Source organism: Cryptomeria japonica, chromosome 10 (genome assembly GCF_030272615.1).
Source record: "Cryptomeria japonica chromosome 10, Sugi_1.0, whole genome shotgun sequence".
Taxonomy (NCBI): domain Eukaryota; kingdom Viridiplantae; phylum Streptophyta; class Pinopsida; order Cupressales; family Cupressaceae; genus Cryptomeria; species Cryptomeria japonica.
This window is the reverse complement of record NC_081414.1, coordinates 759,332,347-759,354,486: the sequence shown is the minus strand read 5'-3', so window position 1 is coordinate 759,354,486 and position 22,140 is coordinate 759,332,347. Positions and strand designations below refer to the sequence as shown.

The following is a 22,140-nucleotide window of genomic DNA, read 5'->3' as shown; positions in this document are numbered from 1 at the left end:
TGTTCAACGGGCTCATGGTTTTCTTGGTTGCCACTCCAGATAGAAAGCCAAGAAAATGAAATAGATAAATTCAGTTACTAACACTAAATTCATATGAATTTATAATCCTGTTAAAATATCAGTATTGCCTACCAACCTACCCAACAAAAGCGAAAGGACCTCACAGCTGATTTAATCCCTGTATCTATATATACAAACAGATTGAAACAGATTTTCACATCTCAGGTCAGAAACAATTTGGCAAATACTTATTTAGCCTGTTTAAGTTGTGATCAGATTCTGAAAGAGGAACTATTGCATGATTCTAGCAATGCAGACTTTTTGTGGCCGCCTCCTGCTGCCACTTTTAGCATTGTGGTTCACTATTCAATTTGTTTCAGCGAAACATACTGTGATTACACGGCGCTACAATTTCACTGTGGGTTATATATTTCTATGGAATGCGCTGAATTTTTTATTGTTTAGGAAAGTATTAAATTTTTACAGATAGCCATGATTGATTCTTTGTTCTAAATATCTACAGATCCAAATGACGAATGTGACTCGTCTCTGCACTACGAAAGCTCTCTTGACAGTCAACGGGCAATATCCAGGGCCTCCAGTAGTTGCTCGAGAAGGAGATCGCGTGGTTATCAAAGTAACAAATAATGTTAAAAACAATATTAGCATACATTGGTATCTCTTCTGCTCCCGCTACTCAGTTATTTACATAATAAAAATAATATTATATGCCGATGTCCCTTTAGTGGGTGCACGTAATGAATTCCTATGAATTACTCAGGCATGGAATTCGGCAGCTTAGATCTGGATGGGCGGATGGTCCTGCTTATGTCACTCAGTGTCCAATTCAAACCGGGCAAAGTTATGTGTACAAGTTTATTGTCAAAAGGCAGAGAGGAACACTGTGGTGGCATGCCCACATCTCATGGTTGCGAGCAAGCATACATGGGCCCATTATCATCTATCCCAAGAAGAATGCTTCTTACCCATTCCCTCGCCCACACCAGGAAGTGCCTATTGTTTTTGGTATGCCCTTCAGTACTCGATAATGTGTTGCCATTGTGCGTACATAGTCCTAAATTTATAATGAAAATACTGTTGTTGATAATGTGTTGCAAATTACAGGGGAGTGGTGGAATGCAGACACTGAGACTGTTATCAATCAAGCAATGCAAAGTGGTGCACAAGCTAATGTGTCAGATGCATATACCATCAACGGGCTCCCTGGACTAATGTATAACTGCTCTACCAACGGTGAGGGTGGGGTATTAAACTGGATGAAACATAACTAGACTGGTCGCTATTGTTCATTTGTTTATATGTAAATGTAACAAAGGTTTCCTCTGTTGTGTAATGCAGATACATTCAGGCTCAAAGTGAACCCTGGGAAAACTTACCTACTGCGTATAGTTAATGCTGCACTTAATAGTGACCTCTTTTTCGCAATAGCCAACCACACATTGACTGTGGTAGAAGCGGATGCTGTGTATGTCAAGCCTTTTCAAACCAATGTTGTTCTCATCACTCCTGGTCAGACTACCAACGTCCTCTTGACAGCTATGTATCAGCCACCCAATGCCACATTCCTCATGTTAGCAGGCCCATTCGCTACGGGAACAGCAGCTTTTGATAACTCAAGCAGTGCTGGAGTGTTAGACTATGTGACAGCAGCTAATTCATCCTCATCCTCTCTTCCTATGATGAAACCGACGCTTCCAGCCCCCAACGATACCTCCTTTGCCGCCAATTTTAGCCAAAAGATGAGAAGCTTGGGCAATCCGAAATTTCCTGCAGCAGCTGTCCCTCAGAAGGTGGATAAACAGTTCCTATTCACAGTGGGGTTGGGGCTAAATCCGTGTCCCCAAGGACAGACATGTCAAGGCCCCAACGGTACCAAATTTGCAGCCTCCATTAACAACATATCCTTCATTCTTCCCTCCACCGCTCTTCTTCAAGCATACTACTTTAATCAGTCCAATGGAGTTTACAATACCACTTTCCCTGACAATCCGCCATTTCCTTTCAACTACACCGGCACGCCGCCTAACAACACACAGACCCTCAACGACACCAGTGTCGAAGTGCTTCCCTTTAACACTAGCGTACAGCTAGTTCTGCAGGACACCAGCATTGTGACCTTCGAGAGCCATCCTCTGCATCTGCACGGCTTCAACTTCTTCATAGTGGGTCAGGGTATGGGAAACTACAATGCAAGCACTGACCCATCTAACTTCAATCTGGTGGATCCTCCGGAGAGAAACACAGTTGGAGTTCCCAGTGGAGGTTGGGTCGCTCTCAGATTCCTAGCTGATAATCCAGGTATTAATATCATTACGTAATGTTAGCTTCAATCGCTCATCTGATTCAAAGATTTGTGCTTCTTTCGTATAAACATTTATCCGATTGTGTGTATGTTTTTTGCAGGAGTGTGGTTCATGCATTGTCATCTCGAGCTGCATACCAGCTGGGGATTGAAGATGGCGTGGGTTGTTTTAAATGGAAATGGTGGCAGATCTCAATCTCTTCTTCCTCCTCCCAAAGATCTTCCCCCCTGTTGATCATTCATCCTTCAATTAGACTATTCAATTTGTGCTTCCTAAAATCTGTCCGCGTCCAATCGTGTGCTGGTCCAAAATAGTTTGCAAACGATAAAGAGAAATATATCAGTATATTTGTGTATCAATAAGTATGCTTTGGAATATATCAGTGATGAGGCCTTGGTTGAATTACTATGACAGAGACATCTCCACATGGACCTTTCAAAAGTGAAAATGCGAAGATAGAATTAAAATTACAAGTTTTGCAGAGAATTTCTAATATTTATTTTATAGGAAGATTCACATTTCCTTATAATATACTTATTTATTGTTATTTTATATGGTTGAGATTTTCAATAGTATATTTCTTCATTCAAATACTTAATTGAAAATAATGTTGTTCTGTAACGTATAATTTTTTCTTAAATATTCTGCTCATTTTTCAACTTCTAAATAGTCAATTAATAAATAAGAAAAAATATATAATGAATCATTAAAAATTTTACAATTTTGTTATTGACAATTTAGTCTATTTTGCAATAATAAGGTTTGTAAGAAATTTTTAAAACATATTGATATCTGTCGTTTGTTACTTTTTCTCATTATTTCTATCAGATTGTTATCTAGGCCAGACATTTTTCTAAATTAGTTTTGAAGTAAATTGTAAGAAATTAAATTTAATTAAGTAATTGGATTAAGGCATACTTATAGATATGTAAATGAAAGATCTATCTATGTTTTATTTAATCTCAATAAAAATACTACTTCTCCTCCTTCTATGCATAGAATCTATCTAGATTTGCATCAACATATTTGATGTGATTAGTGATGACTCATATCTTCAATGCTAAATATGAAATATATGGGAATTATATATATTTTCTCAATAATCTCTCTATATTTTCATTTATTCTTTCCATTAATTAGAGCTTCTATTAAATGGAGGGGGTGGGGGCTTTGTGGTGTAGAGCTTTGAGATGGGTATTCATTACATAGAATCTCTTCTAGTTAAAAGCTATATTCTTGGAATAGTTTCTCCCCCCCACACATGCACATAATTGCTTGCTTGTATTGATATACTGCATGCATATGATTTAATTTGTTTTTATAATTTAACTCAATTCCTATACAATTTGAATTGTAATATTAGAAGTACCATTGAAACTTTAATATGTTTTCAATATATGATACATAATGCACGTGTTACATATAAATAATTTAACAATAATATAACACAAATATAACTAGCTACAACATAGAATTGATGTTTATCATTGTTAAGGTGTATACCTATTGATATCAATTGATATTCACATGGTTTTTATTTATCATATAAAACTTTATAGATACTTTTATTTTCAGTGTACATACCACTATTAGAGCCGCATCAATTGATATTGACTTATGTTTAATGGAATCAATGATGACTTACATCTTCAGTATTGAATATTTAATATATGGGAATTATTTAGTTCATTGCAAAAAAATGCATATTACCAACAATGTGGCTATGTTTTAAAACTCGGGGCCGGCTAGGTGTGGGGGAGTGATAAGAAATGAGGCTGGCTATTGTATTGCGACGGTGGCACTCCCCATCAGATCACAAACTAACCACTTAGCCGAGGCCATGGCTGCTTACCAAACCCTTGTGCTGGTTAAATCGTTGTGATTTAGTAAAGTTTGGCTCGAGGGAGATTCTAATAACATTGTTAAATGCCTAAAGGGTCTATCCTCCCCATCATGGACCATTAAAAATATCATATCTCAAGCCAAGGAGATAATTAACTCTTTCAAGCAGTGTATTATGGGTTCCTGCAAGAAGTTGTTTCTACTTTTTGGCCAAAAAGTGGAAGATTTTTCCCTTTTTTTTATTTCATCCCGTTTGACCTAAATATTTGAGGCACTAAAAGAATGATTCTTGAAAAAATTCAATAATAGAAAATATAGTGCTCAAAGTCTACGTTCCAAATTTATTTTAATACCCATATCTTAAAAATGAAGTTTGAATAGGCATTACTAAAACCTATAGTTTAAAAGTTACTTTTTAGGACCATACCATGCCCATGTACGACTAGCATAATTTGACCTAAATGGAAGTATTTTTTTATCATTTTGGCAAAATATTTGTAACTCACTCACCTTTGATGAGGTTGTTTTTTTGTAATTTTTATCCGTATATATTATTTTTTGTTATTTTTTAATTGGGTGTAATCACTGTTTTAAAAAATCTGCATGTACGACAAGCATAATTTGACCTAAACTTAACATTTATTTATTTATTTTAAACTGTATAGATTCGTCTCTAGGTTGATGCCATATAATTTAAAAAAAACAAAACTTAAAGACAGAAAAGTTATTAAAAATTAAAAAAGCCCTGTTATTTCTTGTTTATGGACCTCTTTCATTAGAACTTATTTTAAAATTAAAAATATTGATCTATTCTTTTAAAAATATATATATATTTGGAATCTAGATAGTGTGTACTATAATGGGTTTTTGTTGTTTAAAACAATTCTGAAAATTAGGTGTTCAAATATATGTTTTAAGTTATTTTTCTATATGAAGCTTGATTTGGCCTTCAAGTTGTAGGTCAAACCAGGTCCAAGCTTGAGGTTTGGCTTTCTGAACCTTTTTCCAAGCCAAATTCTGAACCTACAAGTGAGCCCCAAAAACATTTTTTTTACAAATGGGATACCGTATCCAAAACGCGATCTCGTTCTATTTTGCCAATTAATTAAAAATGCAAAAACAAAAAGGGATCCCATTTTGTTTTGCATTAATTTTTTGTTTCAAATTTGTATAAATAAGAGATATTAAAAATGATAAAACCTATCTTCTTATGTGTGAGTTTTTACATAATATTTTATGATTTAGTTGTCCTTTGGATGCTCTTTTGTTGCAATTTTAGATTCATTTTTTGAAGGTGGCATTTAATGCATAATTTTTTAGTCATGGGGTCTAAACAACATCAGAAGAAGAAACAAACGAGGGAATTGATCGTCGAGGAAATTCAAGTAGAAAGAGAGAAGGAGGCCAAACGTCAAAGAGATAGAAGATTGAGGATTTGACAAATGAATAATCCTAATGCTTCTAGATCCACAACAATGGAAGATACAAACATTCAAGATGATGCCTTGAGGGATCAGATGGATGTAGATGATGCAATTATTGATTATGTTGATATGAATGAAACAATTATGAAGAATATTCCAAGTACTACATCCTCAATTCTAGGTATATCTTCAAATCCTTCTCTGGAAGACATGGATAATGTGATTATAGGTGATATTCATATTGATGATTTAGTAGAAGCTGGATATACCAATATTGAGGTTGATAGAATTGTCCATGAAAATGAAAACCTTCATGTTGGTAAAGATGAAATTCCTTTGAAAGTTGAAAGTGAAAATCCTTTTGAACATGGTGAAAATGAAAATCTTCCAATTGTTGAAGATCAGGGAAACTTTTTTATAAAAATTGAAAAAAATATTTTGGATAATCTTCCTAGTAAGATTTCTTGGAGACATATAAGAAAATATACCAATAGAATATACAAAGAATTTTTTTTATCAAAAGAAACTTGCAATTCAATGTCAACTTATGATGCAATTGATGAGAATGTGGAAAATGAGAAAAGTGATAGAAAAAATAGGCATCTATGTGAAACCATCAAAAAAGGATGAATTCGTTAAGCATGCTATGTCTACTATTGCAAGTGCCATTGAATCTATTGGCACAACGAGTTGAATTAAAGATAAGAATGCGACACGATGAGCTATAACAACTGCCATAGTGAATAACTTAACCTTGAATAAAATGATTGTAACCAACATTAGTGGAATTTTAAATATGCATCCTAAAACATTGGTTAGAGCAGCTAAAAGAAGAGAAAGTATTGAAAATGATCCAATCAACCAAAGTTGGAGTTTTAGTGGTAGACTTCGAAGGTCAGATATGAAATTGAATATTGAAGTGAAATCTTTGGTTGAAAAGTTTTGGCATGATAATACAAGGGTATCGTCTAATGCTAGAGATGTTCTAAACTTGAGAGTGGGGTATAAAATTTGTGACCCTTATCTAAAACACCTATTAGACACAACTCAAATTGAATTTCATAGAATTTTTTTGGATGAAGTTGTGTTACTTGGAAATATTACTATAAGTCAAAGATCATTTGAAAAATGCAAGCCCTGGTATGTGAAAATTAATAAGCAAAGAATCTCTTGTTGTTGTAAAATGCACATGCAATTTCACTACTATTATGATGTTTTTTGATACATACGTTGTGTTTTGCATAGCTTATCTAGGAATGTGGTATTGATATGCCACCTGAATCAATCAAAAAATTTGTAGCAAGTTTATTTTGTGAAAGAACTGATGGACTATTATTTTATTTACGTTCATGTATCTCTGGACAATGTTCTAGTTGTGGCAATTTTTTATCACAAGTAGAATGTATGTTTGAGAGTAGTGAAACTAATTTTGGACAACAACTAGTGGATGTTAGAAGATTGAAGAATGTTGAGTATCACTTAAAGGATGGGAAAACAGGAAAGTGTGTCGACTTAATCAAAGAGAAGGGTAGTCTACATGCATTCATGTCAGAATTTAAAAGTAAGATTGTACCGAAATATGTGACACACTCTCAACATGCTAGATGGCTTGATTCTCAATTTCGCACATGTAGAAATACATTTATAGTTGGAAGTATACTATCAATGGTGGAATTTTCAGAAAACTATACTCTTAAGCCACAAGAGGAAATTCAATCTTAATATTACGATTCCACTCGAGTTGCTATTTTTGTTCATCTTTTTTATAGACATACAGATGATAGCACATAGGATGATAGAAAAATCCTAAGAGAGTACCATTTCTATGTGAGTGATAATAGGATGCACTCATAAGAGTTTGTTCAATATTGTTATATTTTACAGAAATATAAGAGAAAGAGAAATCCAGATGACAAATAATCTTATATGCTCAAATAATTGTACTGGACAATTCAAGGATGCTCGAATGTTTTACTGGTTAATAAGGGCTCACAAGGAATACAACATCCAACATATATGGGGTTTTTTTGAAGCTAGACATGGTAAAGGAGAACATGATGGACCTAGTGCATGTGTTAAAATAATTCTTGCTAGAGAGAAATCAAAATTTGAAGATAATGTAAAATTTAAAGATGCACGTGCAATTGTAGATTGGTGCAATACAACCTTATCTACTGGATTAGGTGTGAACTCTATAATTCAATGATTCTTTTGGTTAGTTTAAGAGGAAAACATTGTGCTGAAACTTGATTGTAAGACAATTAGCATATTGACAAAATGGCATTCATTTAAGAGTTCAAATGCAAGCACATGGACTATATGGATAAGAGAACTTGAATGTTTTTCTCAATTTTGTATTTTAGGTGATTATGATGTATGTGAGAATACTGAATGGGTTGAAGATTGGAATCAAAGATCGTTGATTCCTACTCAAGCACAAGATCAGATTAACACAATTGAAGATAATGATCAACTGTTTGCATTAGATGATTATGATAGTTGTTCAGACCTTGTACAAAAAGGTAATCATTTAATTATTTTGTTGACCATTTAATAAAATTAGTTCCAAACTTTTTTATATTTAATGTAAATTAAAAATGGTAATTTTTTTATTCTAAATTTTGATAATTTATTAATTTTTTATTTGTAGGACATGTGTATACTGTTGTTGCACCTGAGGATAATGAAGATGAAACATAATATTGGTTGGCTAAATGTGTTGAGACTAAACATAAATTAGTTAATCCTCAAGAAGTTGATGATGGCTTTCATTATCCGACTGGTTTAGTGGTAGTTGTTGGAACTTGGCTAAGGAAATATTTGACAAGGAAGAATGGTTTGCCTACTTTTGAAGATTATGAAACACACAAGAAGATAATACACTCTTCACATTTGGTTGTTGCAACAAATATACAAATAGTAAGATATCGGGGAAGACATAGTAATAAAAATTTGTGGATAATTTCTATGGAAGATCATGAGACAATTATAGATGCTTTGTAAAAGAGAGAGGATGCAGATGGTACAACGAAATAAGTATTTAAATACAGAGGTATGTATGTATGTATGTATGTATGTATGTATGTAGGTACATGTATAAATTACTTTTTATTGTACCATTTGATGTAGGTCCATCCTCTTATTGAGAGCTCTTACACAATTGTGGTACATGTAATGGAATAAGTATTTAATATATAGAGGTATGTAAACTTGTTTTTAAAAGTGCATTTCTTTCAATGATAAATTGATAAATTGCTTTTAAAATATAGGTTTTCATAATTCATTTAAAATGTGAACAACTCTTTTGCACTTCCATCTAGATTCTAATATTTTTGTCCCCTTAAGCCATGTCCTTATTATTTTGATCCCCTTAAGCCACATGTCCCAATTGTACACCCATCCCCTTAAGCCTCATGTCCTAGTCAGTTAATTTCCCCTTAAGCCATGTCCTATTTAGTTCAAATGATCCTCTTATAAGCCACATGTCCTATTTTTAGTTTGATCCCCTTAAGCTACATGTCCCAATTATGCTCATCACCTTCAGCTTGCCTCATGTGTCCTAATTAGTTAATTTCCCCTTAAGCCATGTCCTAGTTAACTTAAATTCACCCCCTATAAATCCTATATATAATATAAATCTAACTATTTTTTGTTTTTGTAGGTTTATCTTTAGTATTTCTTTGTTGTTGGTGGCATGTGAAACAAGTTCATGAATCTTTAAAATTAAATGAAGATTTGCAATGAATTGGTAAGCATCATCTTTTTTGTTAAATGTTTAGTTTTAATTTCTATATTTGATGTTTTTCAATGATAAATTGTTAAATTGCTTTTAATAAATTTTGAAACCATTTTGTAAGTTTCCATCTAGATTCTAATCTTATGTCCCCTTAAGCCATGTCTACGATTTAGTTCCATCCCCTTCCTTTCCACATGTCCCAATTATGTAGATAGATTCCCTTATAGTTTGCCTTGTCCTAATTAGTTCAAATAACCCCCTTTTAAAAGCCAAATGTCCTATTTAGTTTGATCCCCTTAAGCCTCACATGTCCTAATTAGTTAATTTCCCCTTTTAAGCCATGTCCTATTTAGTTTGATCCCCTTCCTTGCCACATGTCCCCTTAAGCCACGTGCCCTATTTTCAGATTCATTTCCCTTGTAAAGACACATGCCTTATTTAGTTTGATCCCCTTTCTTGCCACATGTCCCAATAAGGCCTGCATCCCCTTAAGCCATGTTCTAATTGGTACATGCATCTTTTTTTTGGTTAAATTTGACTTAGTTAATTTTTGTAATTTTAATTTCTATATCTAACTATTTTCAATTGTTGTTCTCAATTTATATCTTAGGTAACTAAATGTCAAGTTGGTCCAACATATAATTATATCAAGATTTCTAATAAATTGGTAGGTATCATTTATTTGTTAAATTTATGAACTTGACCTTAAGGAATTGAATTAATTTTAATATACATGCATTTAATAATTTAATTCTAATTAAGTTCTGATTAATTTTTTTTTGTGTGCATGTAGGTACATCTTGTAACTTCTTTTAACTATGGAGATCTAATTTATCTAAATCGCTTTTGAAACTGTGGAGATCTAATTTATCTAGATCACTTTTGAAACTACTTTTAATGTCTTAGATTGGATCAAACTTATATATTACTTTATATTTTAGAATATTGAGTTCTTTAATATATAGATTTAAGACGTGTGGATCTTGAAACTATTAAATTTGAGATGTGGATCAAACTTTTATTATATTCAAGAGATGCACAGATTAAATTTTTTTATATAAGCTTTTAGTACATATGTGTACATGTGTTATTTTAAAAATTATCAATTGCTTTGAATTTATTTTTAATGTATACAAGGTGTGTACATGTGTTAATTTAAAAAATATCAAAATTGTTTGTTTTATTTTTAATGTATACATGTCTACAAGTGTCCTATTTTTATAAATATCAATTGTTCATGTGTATATGTGTACAATTGCAAGCTTCATTTATTTTTAATTTATTGTTTTATTTTTATCTCTAGTTAATCAATTACAAGCTTCAGTTATTTTTAATGTATTTATTTATTTTTAGTACACATAAACCAACATATATAGATTTTAATTAATTTATGTATAAATTTAATATACATATATATGTCATTCATTTTTAACATTGCACATGTATGTCATGAAATACATAGCTCCAGATGATTATAAATAAATAAGTATACATGTACACGTGCATATGTATATCACATCTATGCGTGATGAAACAAGTCCACATGTGGTCAACATGAAATATAATCAAAGTATGCGCAAAATAAAAAAGTCCATGTGCACATACATGTATCAAGTTCATGCTCAAAATGAAATATATAATCAAAGTGCATAAAATAAACAAATCCCATGGGATGGAATGATCAAATGTCAGTAAACTGCATGAAAGATATGTACATGTAACAAATATATATATATATATATATATATATATATATATATATATATATATATATATATATATATATATATATATATATATATATATATATAGCCCCTAAAATGAAGACGATAAGCCCTAAATCATTCTAGATTCCTCTTCAAGCCACGAAGATGAAAATGAGGAGAAGATCCACTCCGCAAGACAAAAATGAAAGTTTGTGAGAACTATGTAGTTCTTGTGTAATTATATATATTAAAAAATAATTTAAAAATTTAAATCATAAGTTCAGTAGCACATACATGTACATGAGTATGCTCATCTCCTCTAGACTCCACTGAGGGCTCTGCATCTCTAGGTGCTATAGGGGTAGTCGATGCCATGACTATCTCATGCTATATAGTACATATACATATATATAGATTGATCAATGATTTAAAATAGAAATTTATATTAAATTTATATTTAAAATTTTCAATTTGAACTAGAGAGAAAATGTTCATACACATACCTGAATCAGATCATCTCCTCTTGTAATGTATCCTAGGCAACATGAACAAAAGCTCCACTATCAACAAGATCCTACAAGGTATTTAAAACAGAGTTGTGTGTCAATTATATGCACACACATACATATATATTTAATATATATACAAATTAATTTATTTTTTAAATAAAAAATCTAAAACTTGTATGAATTTTAAAAAAAAATTTAAATCAACATTAAATACCTTAAATGCAGATGATGTCTACAAAAAACTAACAAGAGGGCCAGGATGATCATATGGCCCATCTGAATGTAAACTCATCTTGATGGTCGTTTCCACCTGTACAAAAAATTAATTAATTATAGATATTAAATTAATTACATGTTTAAATTTATTTAAAATATCATGTAAGTTTGATGAATAAAATTAATTAAATCTCTAGATATATATAAATTAAGATAGAGTGTCAACATACAAAATCTGTTTGCTCATCCACAAAAATTGATGCTGGAGGAGCTGCACTCACCACAACGGCAGGTGAATAATCTGACGTGGAAGCTGGTGTCATAGTGGCCCCAAACATGGGCTGGAGGCATTCATGTGTAAATAGTGAAGCCATATAGATAGAGAGGTCTATATAAATATAAATATAAATACATACATTTAATTATAAATCAATAAAAATTTAAAATCTAACTTTTGGAAATAAAACATGAATAAATTATAAATAGTTTTAAAACATGTCCAATCTACATATACATTACATATGTATACAAGCTCTAAAGATAGATAAATGATCATTTTGTTACATATATATACATACATGTGTACATGAAATCAAGAACATATTTTTACATATGATCATGTATAAGACTTTAAAATTTAACATCTATGAATTTTTTTGTAACTAATCATTGTAACACACATGACTTAAGGGGATTGGCCTAACTAGGACATGTGGTTTAAGGGGATCAAACTATAAATAGGATAATTTTGGCTTAAGGGGATTGGCCTAAATAGGTCATAATTAAATTTAGCATCTACAAATTTTGTAATTAATCATTTAAGATACATGACTTAAAGGGATTGGCCTAACTAGGACATGTGGCTTAAGGGGATAGGCCTAATTAGAATGTATGTGGCTTAAGGGGATAGGCCTAATTAGGATTCATGTGGCTCAAGAGGAAGAAAATTTAAGTAGGAGACACATGTGGCTTAAGGGGTATGGTTGTAATAATATATGTTAAAAGGGGTACATGGTCGTAATTAGTTAATTTCATGTACTTAGAATAGGAATTTCAAATTTAGCATCTACAAATTTTATAATTAATCATTTAAGACACACAACTTAAAGGGATTGACCTAATTAGGATGTATGTGGCTTAAGATGATAGGCCTAATTAGGATGTATGTGGCTTATGGGGATAGGCCTAAATTATAGGATGTATGTGGGTTAAGGGGAAGAAGAAATACTTTAAATAGGACACACATGTGGCTTAAGGGGATCATTTTAAATAAATAATTACGACTATCCCCTTAAGACACGTGCATGTCCTAATTACATGTGTCTTAAGGGGATTTGGTCTTAATTAAATTTAATTTGATCGTAATTACTTAATTTCATATATAGTTAATAGGACCTATTATGCTATTTAATATATGACATTTAATAAGACATAGTTGTGTGTGTGAAAAGTGGTATGAGAATCTATATCTGGAAGACACAACACTTCAATTAAGTCATTACATGCATGGTTAATCAGATATAATCAATGAATAAATAAACCATAACAAATCGACCCATTGCCTTCTAAAAGATGCGAGTATAAGATTGCTCTCAGATTATAAGCAATACCAGTGACTAGACAACATCAAGACGAAGGATTTTATCTATATGAACATGATGAATGCTAGATGGATGCAATATTAATCTAACAACATCTTTGCAATATTAAAATAAATGATTTAATTAATATGAAATAATTAATATGCAATATATCAATGAAATCCTAGAGCAAAAATAGTATAATAACAATATATTCTCCAACCTCTCTTTGAATGAGAGATGAGCCTGAATTTATAGAAAATTCAGAAAGAAACCAATGGTTGAGATCAAATGATGATGAGCGGTCAAGATTTTCCAAGAGGAAGCACAATCCAGGTGAATTGATGTGATTGGATGCTTTTCACAGTTTTAAAGTAAATTGAACTAAAAATAAGATTAAATCAAGAAAAAACTGATTTAAAGGAAATTGAACTAAAATTAAGATTAAAATCAGGAAAAAACTGATTTATTCTCTATTTCATTCAATTTTAATATTTAATTGTTTTAATTCTTTTCTTTGAGATTCTCTATCAATTTTTAATTTGTTTTTTTCAAGATTATCTCCAATTGATTTCTTTTCTCAAATTTTAATTCTTTTTTGTCAATTAATTCCTTTTTTGATTTATTTCCATTTTTGAAGATTTGTGCTCAATTGATTTATTTAATTGAATTAATTCCTCTTTCTTGATTTGTTTCCTTTTTTGAAGATTTATGGCAATTTGATTTATTTAATTAAATATGCTAAGATATTTAATTAAAATAAATAAGATAATTGTTTAAAATGATTTACTTGGAATGATTTAATTAATTAAATAAATATTTAATTAATATTGAGTGATTGATTTGCCATGTGACATTTGATGATTTTAGGAATTAATTGTGTGCTCAAGATTGATTTAATTGCCTTTGGTTAGGACCTTGGTGACGTTGTCGAGATTAGGGGCCCATGGTTTAGATGACCATTTTTAGGGTATTACATTTGCCCCTCTTTGAATTAATGTGCGACCAGCGCGTTGGTTCAAAGAATAGTTGATGTCTAGGAGATGTCAGTTCTGAACTTGATTGATCATGAACTACATAAAAAAGCGAGGTGTTTAGTTTGATTCAAAGCGACAAAGCTGAATAAAGTCTGATTAACATGATACCGTTTCGGAACTTGATTGAACTTCGGAACAATAGAAAACAAAAGATACCGAACTTGAACTTGATTGATCAAGAAGCAGATCTTACTGATCTAGAACTTGATTGAACTTAGATACAGTGAGTGATGATAAAAATCGATCTTGAACTTGATTGATCAAGATACGATGAAGATAAATTGTTTAGCTTGATCAAGAAACGAATAAAACGTAACACCTGTTTAGATTTAGCGTGATAGAAGATACTCTTTAAACCCTTGATTGAGTTTAAACGAAAAATCAGCTTGATGAAAAGCGATGGAACTGATTAATGTAAAGAGTTTGATTCAGATAAAAGACAAATATCAGCTTGATATGAAGCGATGAAACTAATATGCCCCTAGAGATTGATTTGGATGAGATGATCGAGAAATCTCAACTTGATATAAAGCGATGAAGTTGAGATGCCCCTAGCGATGAGGTCTTATTTGATTTTCTTTAGTTGAAAAGATTTTTGCTCGACTTTTGATGAAGATTTAAAAATTTTCTCGACATTGAAAAATGTGAGGTCATAAGGTCATGAGTATGCCCCATCGGGAGCGAAATCGAAAGATAGCGAGGGTTCATGATGATTATAGGCAATTTTGAGCGATGATAAGTTGTTTTGAGCACAAATGATTTAGAGGAATTTTTGAAATTTTAGCGAGAAATTGAGCGCAAAGTTGATTTGTAGAAATTAAATTGAGATTCGGTGTTGATTAATGAGAAATTGAGCACAATTAGAAGAGAGAATGAACTTTTGATGAAAAGCATTAAGTGGTCCAAATTTTGAAATTGACTAGCAAAATGATCTCAATTTTCGATTTCGATCCCGAAAATGGACTCAGGACAACCGATTTACAAGCTTGTGATTTGATTTCATCGTACTTGTGTTGATGGATTATGAGATGTTGTTCTATATGCTTTATTCTATATGTATGCATTTCTTTTCAGCATGAATGTATGCAATGCAAATGATCATGGATGTCTATTTTTGTTTCTTTTCATATGCAAATAAATGATAATGCAAATGAGTAAGGAGAATGAGTAATGCAATTTTTTTCATCTTTTTATGCAATAAGATGAATGCAAATGAATGATAGTGAATGTATGAATCTATATAATATGCTTATGTATGCAGCTAAACATCTCAAAACACAAGTACTCGATCGAAGAAATGATGAAAAGAGACCACTTAGCGAAGAAATGATGATACTCCAACTCTCATTCAGCAGACAAAGAGGAAGCATTGTTACTATACCGAAATCACTCCAAATTCACAAAATGCAGAATGAAATGCAAGATGAGATGCAAAATGAGATACAACCTAAACCTAGTCACTGGACTTTGAAAAGCTTAATTATCATCATTGAGCGTTTTACAATTATAGCAAGTAGAATAGAGTTCATTTCTTTTCATGTGCAATATTAATTATCTTGTCCGCAATGACCCTTTTTTCATTCATATCCTTGGACAAATTATGCATGGACCCAGATTGCACAATGAAGAAATTCCCTCAAAACAAACAAAGAAATGATGGGAACCTCCCTATAGCATTCAAATAAGCGGAGTCGAGGTATGTGAGGCGATTCCACCTTGATGTGAAGGCTCTTATCATAGACACCCAGCTAATTTAGATGTTTCCAGATCATTGGGATCATTCCTTCAAGCAGCAAACAAGAAAATATTATGCCCCCAATCCTTGCTCCTCTTAGTCAAGATAGACTTCCTCGAGTTACTCAGAGGGATAATAATTGAAAACCAATATAAAAGATAGCACACAAATACAATTTTCATGCATAGCTCAAATAGTTTAGTGATTGTTTTCCGTTATGTTGTTTTGCTTGTTAATTCAGTGATAAAACTCTTTAGTAGTTAGGAGATAGGTAACTGACTCGGAGTGGACGACCAGGTTTCACTGACGTAAGGTTGACTTCGTTGATACTGCTTAGGACATATAATATGCTCTGTGGATTACCTAAGACTAGGACATTGATTTCAAGCCATGAGGGTTCCAACAAACCAGGATGTCACAAAAGTGACTAAAATATGTACAAGCGAAAGAAAATATGCAGGAAAGCAAGAATGCCAATGTTGCATTGATAGATGGAGTGCTTGAGCACAAGAGGTGCTTGTTTACCAGGTTTTCACCTGCTTGGCAGAGATTCTTTTTTTCACCAGGGCATTTTCTCTCTTTTTTCCTTTTTTTTTTTTTTTTTTTCTGTTTTTCTTTTTCTTTTTTTTTTGAATTTCTTCAGGACTTTTCTGATTTTTATGATTTCTTCAGGACATTTTCTGATTTTTAGGATTTCTTCAGGACATTTTTTTGATTTTTAGGATTTCTTCAGGACATTTTCTGATTTTTAGGATTTTTTCAGGACATTTTCCACTGTAAAAGCTGCTGGAACAGAGAATATCTAGGTGAAGAATTTCTTCAGATAGATGGTGTTAATCGGTTCACGGAGCTGTTCTCCTTCTGATGTTGAGAGTCGATAGGCACCAAAGCCGAAAGCTACAGTGATAATATAGGGACCCAGCCAGTTGGGTTCAAACTTCCCTTTGTTATCTTGAAACTGTTGATTTTTAGGATTCTCTCTGAGAACTAAGTCACCAACCTGAAATTCTCAGTGTCAAACTTTCTTGTTATATCCTCTGGACATTCTCTTTTGATACACTCTGAGATGATCAAATGCCACTTGCCGATGTTCATCCAGCAATTCAAGCTCTTGCAATCTAGATATTCTATAGTCTTCATCAGTAACAAGACCTTGCAAGGAAACTCTTAGAGATGGTATTTCTACTTCAATGGGTAATACTGCTTCGGACCCATACACCAAAGAAAAAGGTGTAGCCCCAGTAGGTGTTCTGATACTTGTTCTATAAGCCCACAGTGTAGGATTGAGTTGTAGATGCCAATCCTTCCCAGATTTGTTCACTGTTCTGTGCAAGATAGTCAGTAGGTTTTTGTTAGATGCCTCTGCTTGTCCATTACCTTGAGGGTAATATACTGAGGACCAGTGTTGTTTGATTTTAAACTTCTCACAAAGTTCATCTAGATCTTTGTTCTTAAACTGTCCTCCATTGTCTGTTATAATTGATGAAGGTATACCATACCTGCAGATGATATAGTTAAGAATAAATAGAGCTACTTGTTTTCCTGTTGCCTTGATGAGTGGAACTGCTTCTACCCACTTAGTGAAGTACTCAGTGGCAATGATAATAAATTTATGTCCATTAGATGATGCAGGATATATTTGGCCTATTAGATCGAACGCCCACTATTGGAAGGGCCAGTGCATTACAAATGGTATAAGATCCCTTGCAGGAGCATGGATAAGGTGCCCATGTAACTAACACTTTTCACAGGTTTTAGCAAATTTTATGGCTTCCTTCTCCATGTCTGGCCAGTAGTATCCAGCCCTTAGTAGTTTTCGCGCTAAATTTAGACCGTTTGAATGAGATCCACAAACACCTTCATGAACTTTGGATAATGCGCATTGGGACTCCTCAGTTTCTAGACATCTAAGCAAAGTATTATCTAAACCTCACCTGAATAAGTCGTTAGCAATGATGACATATCAGGACGCATTTCAGATTAGGTTTCTTTTTTCATTTCAGGAAAGATTGGTAGGGACAACTTGGTCACGTAGGTAAGAGTAAATGTGACTATAACGAGATGAGTCATGTCCAATAATAGAACAGACTACCTAGGACTCGGGAGAATCATAGGTAGGGTAATGTAACTCTTCCACTAGGAATTCAAAGCAAAAATTAGACTCTTGTAGCTGTGGTATAGATGCCAAAGTGGCCATTGCATCTGCTGCTCTATTTGTTGTTCTGGGTATCTACTGAAATGATATGGAGGTGAAATATTTCTTGAGGTCATCCACCATCCTCTTGTAAGGCATCAGTTTCTCATCTTTTGTATGATATAGGTCATTAATCTGGTTGATAATGAGTTGAGAATCTCCATAGATGTGTAATTCCATGATCTTCCACTCGATGGCCAGCTTGATCCCATTTACCAAAGCTTCATACTCTGCAATATTGTTTGTGCAAGGGAAGAGAAGTTTGTAAGCTTTTGGAATTGAGTATTTCTGGGGAGTAACAAATAATATCCCAGCACTAGAGCCATGTTGAGTAAAAGACCCATCAAAGAACATCTTCCATGATTGTTCAGTAAGGTGCATGATTGATTCATCTAGGAATTCTATATGCAGGGGTTGATCATCTTCAAGTGGAGCTTCAGCAAGTTGGTCTGTGATAACCTATCCTTTGATAGTTGTACGTTCTACATATTCAATGTCAAATTCTGTAAGGACCATGACCCATTTGGCCAGTCTTCCTATAAGCATTGCTTTACTGAGAAGGTACTTAAGTGGATCAATCTTGGCTACCAGCTTAATAGAATGTGCCAACATATAGTGCCTTAATTTTTGTGATGCAAAGACTAATGCTAAGCATGCTTTTTCTATTATAGTGTAATTCATTTCATATGACACCAATGTTTGGCTGATGTAATAGATAGCTCGTTCCTTTTTATTGTCATCTTGCTATGCCAGAAGTGCCCCCAGTGAAGTATTTGTAGCTGATATGTACAGGATCGGTGGCTTACCTTGAATCGGTGGCATTAATATGGGTGGTTTAGAAAGATATTCTTTGATTTTTTGTAAATGTAGTTCACAATCTTTATCCCAGTTGTATTGAATCCCTTTCCTTAATACCTTCGTGAAGGGTTGAGCCTTGTCAGCTAGCTGAGATATAAAATGCCTTATGGACTGAAGATGACCTTTTAGAATTCTCATCTAACTGATATTCTTGGGTGGAGGCATGTCCATTATAGCTTGGACCTTTTCAGGATCAACCTCAATTCCCATTTTTGAAATTATGTAACCAAGTAATTTTCCTAATGTGACTCCAAATGCACACTTTTTTGGATTTAAGCAGAGCTTGAATCTTTTCATTCGATCTAATATGAGGCCTAGCTCTTGAATGTGTGTAGATCTCTTCATAGTTTTTACCAGGGTGTCATCTACATAATCTTCCATGTTTTTATGCATCATATCATGGAAAATAGTGGTTACTACTCTTTGGTAAGTTGCTCCTGCGTTCTTTAGACCAAACGGCATAACATTCCAGCAGAAGGTTCCCCACGCACATGTGAAGGTTGTCTTCTCTTGATCTTCAGGTGCTATCTTGATCTGATTGTAACTAGAGAATCCATCCATTAATGAATACATCTCATATCCAGCAGTCATATCTACTATCATGTCAATGTTGGGCAATGGAAAATCATCTTTTGGACATGTCTTGTTGAGATCCCTGAAATCTGTGCAAACTCTAATAGATTTGTCTGCTTTTGATACAGGTACTGTGTTGGATATCCATTCTGCGTAGTCTATAGCTCTGATAAATCCAACTTTTAGCAATTTCTCTAGTTCAGCCTTAACTAGTAGTGCCACATGAGGATGCATTTTTTGGAGTTTTTGTTTGACTGGTTTAACTCCTGGTATAATAGAGAGATGATGCATGATGAGATCAGGATCTAGTCCTGGCATATCTGAGTATGTCCATGCAAAGTTAATATTCTTTTCTAAAAATAGATTGGTGAAATCTTTTAACTCTTCTACTAACAGTGATTGGGCTAAATGAATGACATGCGGTATCTATTGACTCCCAATGTTCACTGGTTGAGTTGGTTCGATCAATATGGAAGATCTCTCCTGGAAGTGGCTCGGCAGTATATCAAGTACCTCACCTTTAGGTGCCTCATAGAGGTTTTCACATTTGGGTATGTCCTTTATTTTCTCTTTTTTAGAGTCTGACACCGCCACAATGTGGTTTTCGCTATCAGATCTTTTATTCTTATTTTTCTTGGTTTTGTGACTAAGATACTTGATATTCACTTCAGTCATGTTTTCATTTTGTTCGCTGGTGGAAGAGTACATGGGTTCAACTGCATGGAGATAGTAGGCTAGTGTATAGTCATTGGCAAAAATAGGCACGTTCAAGGGTTGGTTATAAAGAGTATTATCAATCAGTTCTGGATGTATTAAGGATAAGGTTGGTACAGGCTCAAGGGAGTTCACGGTACTATCATCATTGTTTCAAACTGACTAGTAGAGTTCCAGAATACTACCTTGCATATGTGTCTCGAGACAAGGAAGAGTTATGACATGATTATCGTCATTCATGTTAGTATTTATTGGACCTAACTCAATCGACCTACTTCTAGCATCATCGTGTACTTCATACTGGGCTACATACCGTGGTATAACAGTAGACAATATTTCATTATTCATGATAGAGTAGTCATAATGTGTTGTTGAATAGTTGTTGTCATAGATAGAGCTCCTGTCTGAGCCATCAGAGTCATAGTATGGAGTTGCTGACTCATCTTCAAGTGGTTTAGTGAAGGTATATATAGTATCAACACCCACATCCTTGATGTTGCAAGTTCCTTCTTGATTTGGTTCATTGATTGCTTGCATTTGACACACTTGTGGATATGACTTTGATGATTTTGTTAACCCCTGTCGTCTATTCCATTCAACTTCTTTTGGACTGATGACTGGTTCTCTTGCTCTAGCTTCTAGTTCTTCATGTGTGATTCCGTACTTGATTTGTCCTATTTCATTAGGATAATTGGTAAGTGAAGGACTTGCTTGTGTCCTTTCTTTCTTTAGTTGTCGGTCATAGTCTTCTTGTCGTTTCAATCTGATTTCTTCTATTTCCTTTTGCATTCTTAGGCATATCATCTCTTGTGCATCATCTATGGTATCCCTGAGTTCTTCAAGTGTTTCTGTAGTAGATGTATCTGAGATGTGATCTAGACCCCATTCATACTCATTTGAATAAGTTTCTGAGTCATCTACCTATTGTCTGCCAGTATATGTGACCGGAATGTTCAGTGGTGCAAACAATTCTCTGATTTTGTATATTTCATCTCTCATATTCTTTGGAGCGTCTACTTCATGTGGTATCATAGTTGATACAACTGGAACTTGATTACCATCTATTTCCTTTCCCTAGGTGGGTAATTCTTTTGTTCACCATCACATTCCTCCTGAGTTTGTTGAGTATTAATTTCTTGTGTTGTTAGAGGTAGTACTTTTTTCTTCCACTTACGTTGATGGCAAGGTGTGTGCTTCTGATTTGATGACTTTCTTGGATCATATCCCAGTCCAACTTTATCATTGGTTGACTTAGTTTGTAGCTGAATAGGTTCAACAATACCTTTTTGACATTTGCCAAGAGGACCAGTACCTGAATATCCCATGCGTTGAAGCATCTTATAGCCTAGACCATATTGCATTGGAGAAATCTCACAATGTCGTATTTCTTTATCTGCACTGTCTTCTTTGAAGAGTGATTTAAGGACATCATCCCCTTCTATTTCATCTGCAAGAGAAGTAGAGGACTGTATAAAGCTGCCATCATAAATGACTTTTGGAGTTGAAGTTTGTGGCTTCATGCTCTCTGATGGTTTTCCTGACTGTCTTGGTGATGGAGGAAGAGACATGAGTGAGAGTATAGGCTCTATCTTGTAACCATCCATGCCAGTGTTTGTGATTTTCAGTTTCTTTTCCAAATCTTTTAGCAGAGATTCTGAACTTTCAGCTGCGGAAGCTGCTCTATTATTAGGA

The 22,140-nt window shown here is 33.5% G+C and overlaps 1 protein-coding gene across 1 annotated transcript; it reads left to right on the top strand.

Annotated features, from left to right (window-relative positions):
- The first annotated feature begins 236 nt into the window (after nucleotides 1-236).
- Nucleotides 237-2,945, top strand: LOC131030673 (laccase-4-like). Its single transcript, XM_059213632.1, has 6 exons — nucleotides 237-418; nucleotides 524-675; nucleotides 782-1,026; nucleotides 1,126-1,254; nucleotides 1,360-2,319; nucleotides 2,425-2,945. Exons 1-6 carry the CDS (start codon nucleotides 299-301, stop codon nucleotides 2,556-2,558), a joined length of 1,740 nt encoding a protein of 579 aa, XP_059069615.1. The 5' UTR covers nucleotides 237-298; the 3' UTR covers nucleotides 2,559-2,945.
- The last annotated feature ends 19,195 nt before the right edge of the window (nucleotides 2,946-22,140 follow it).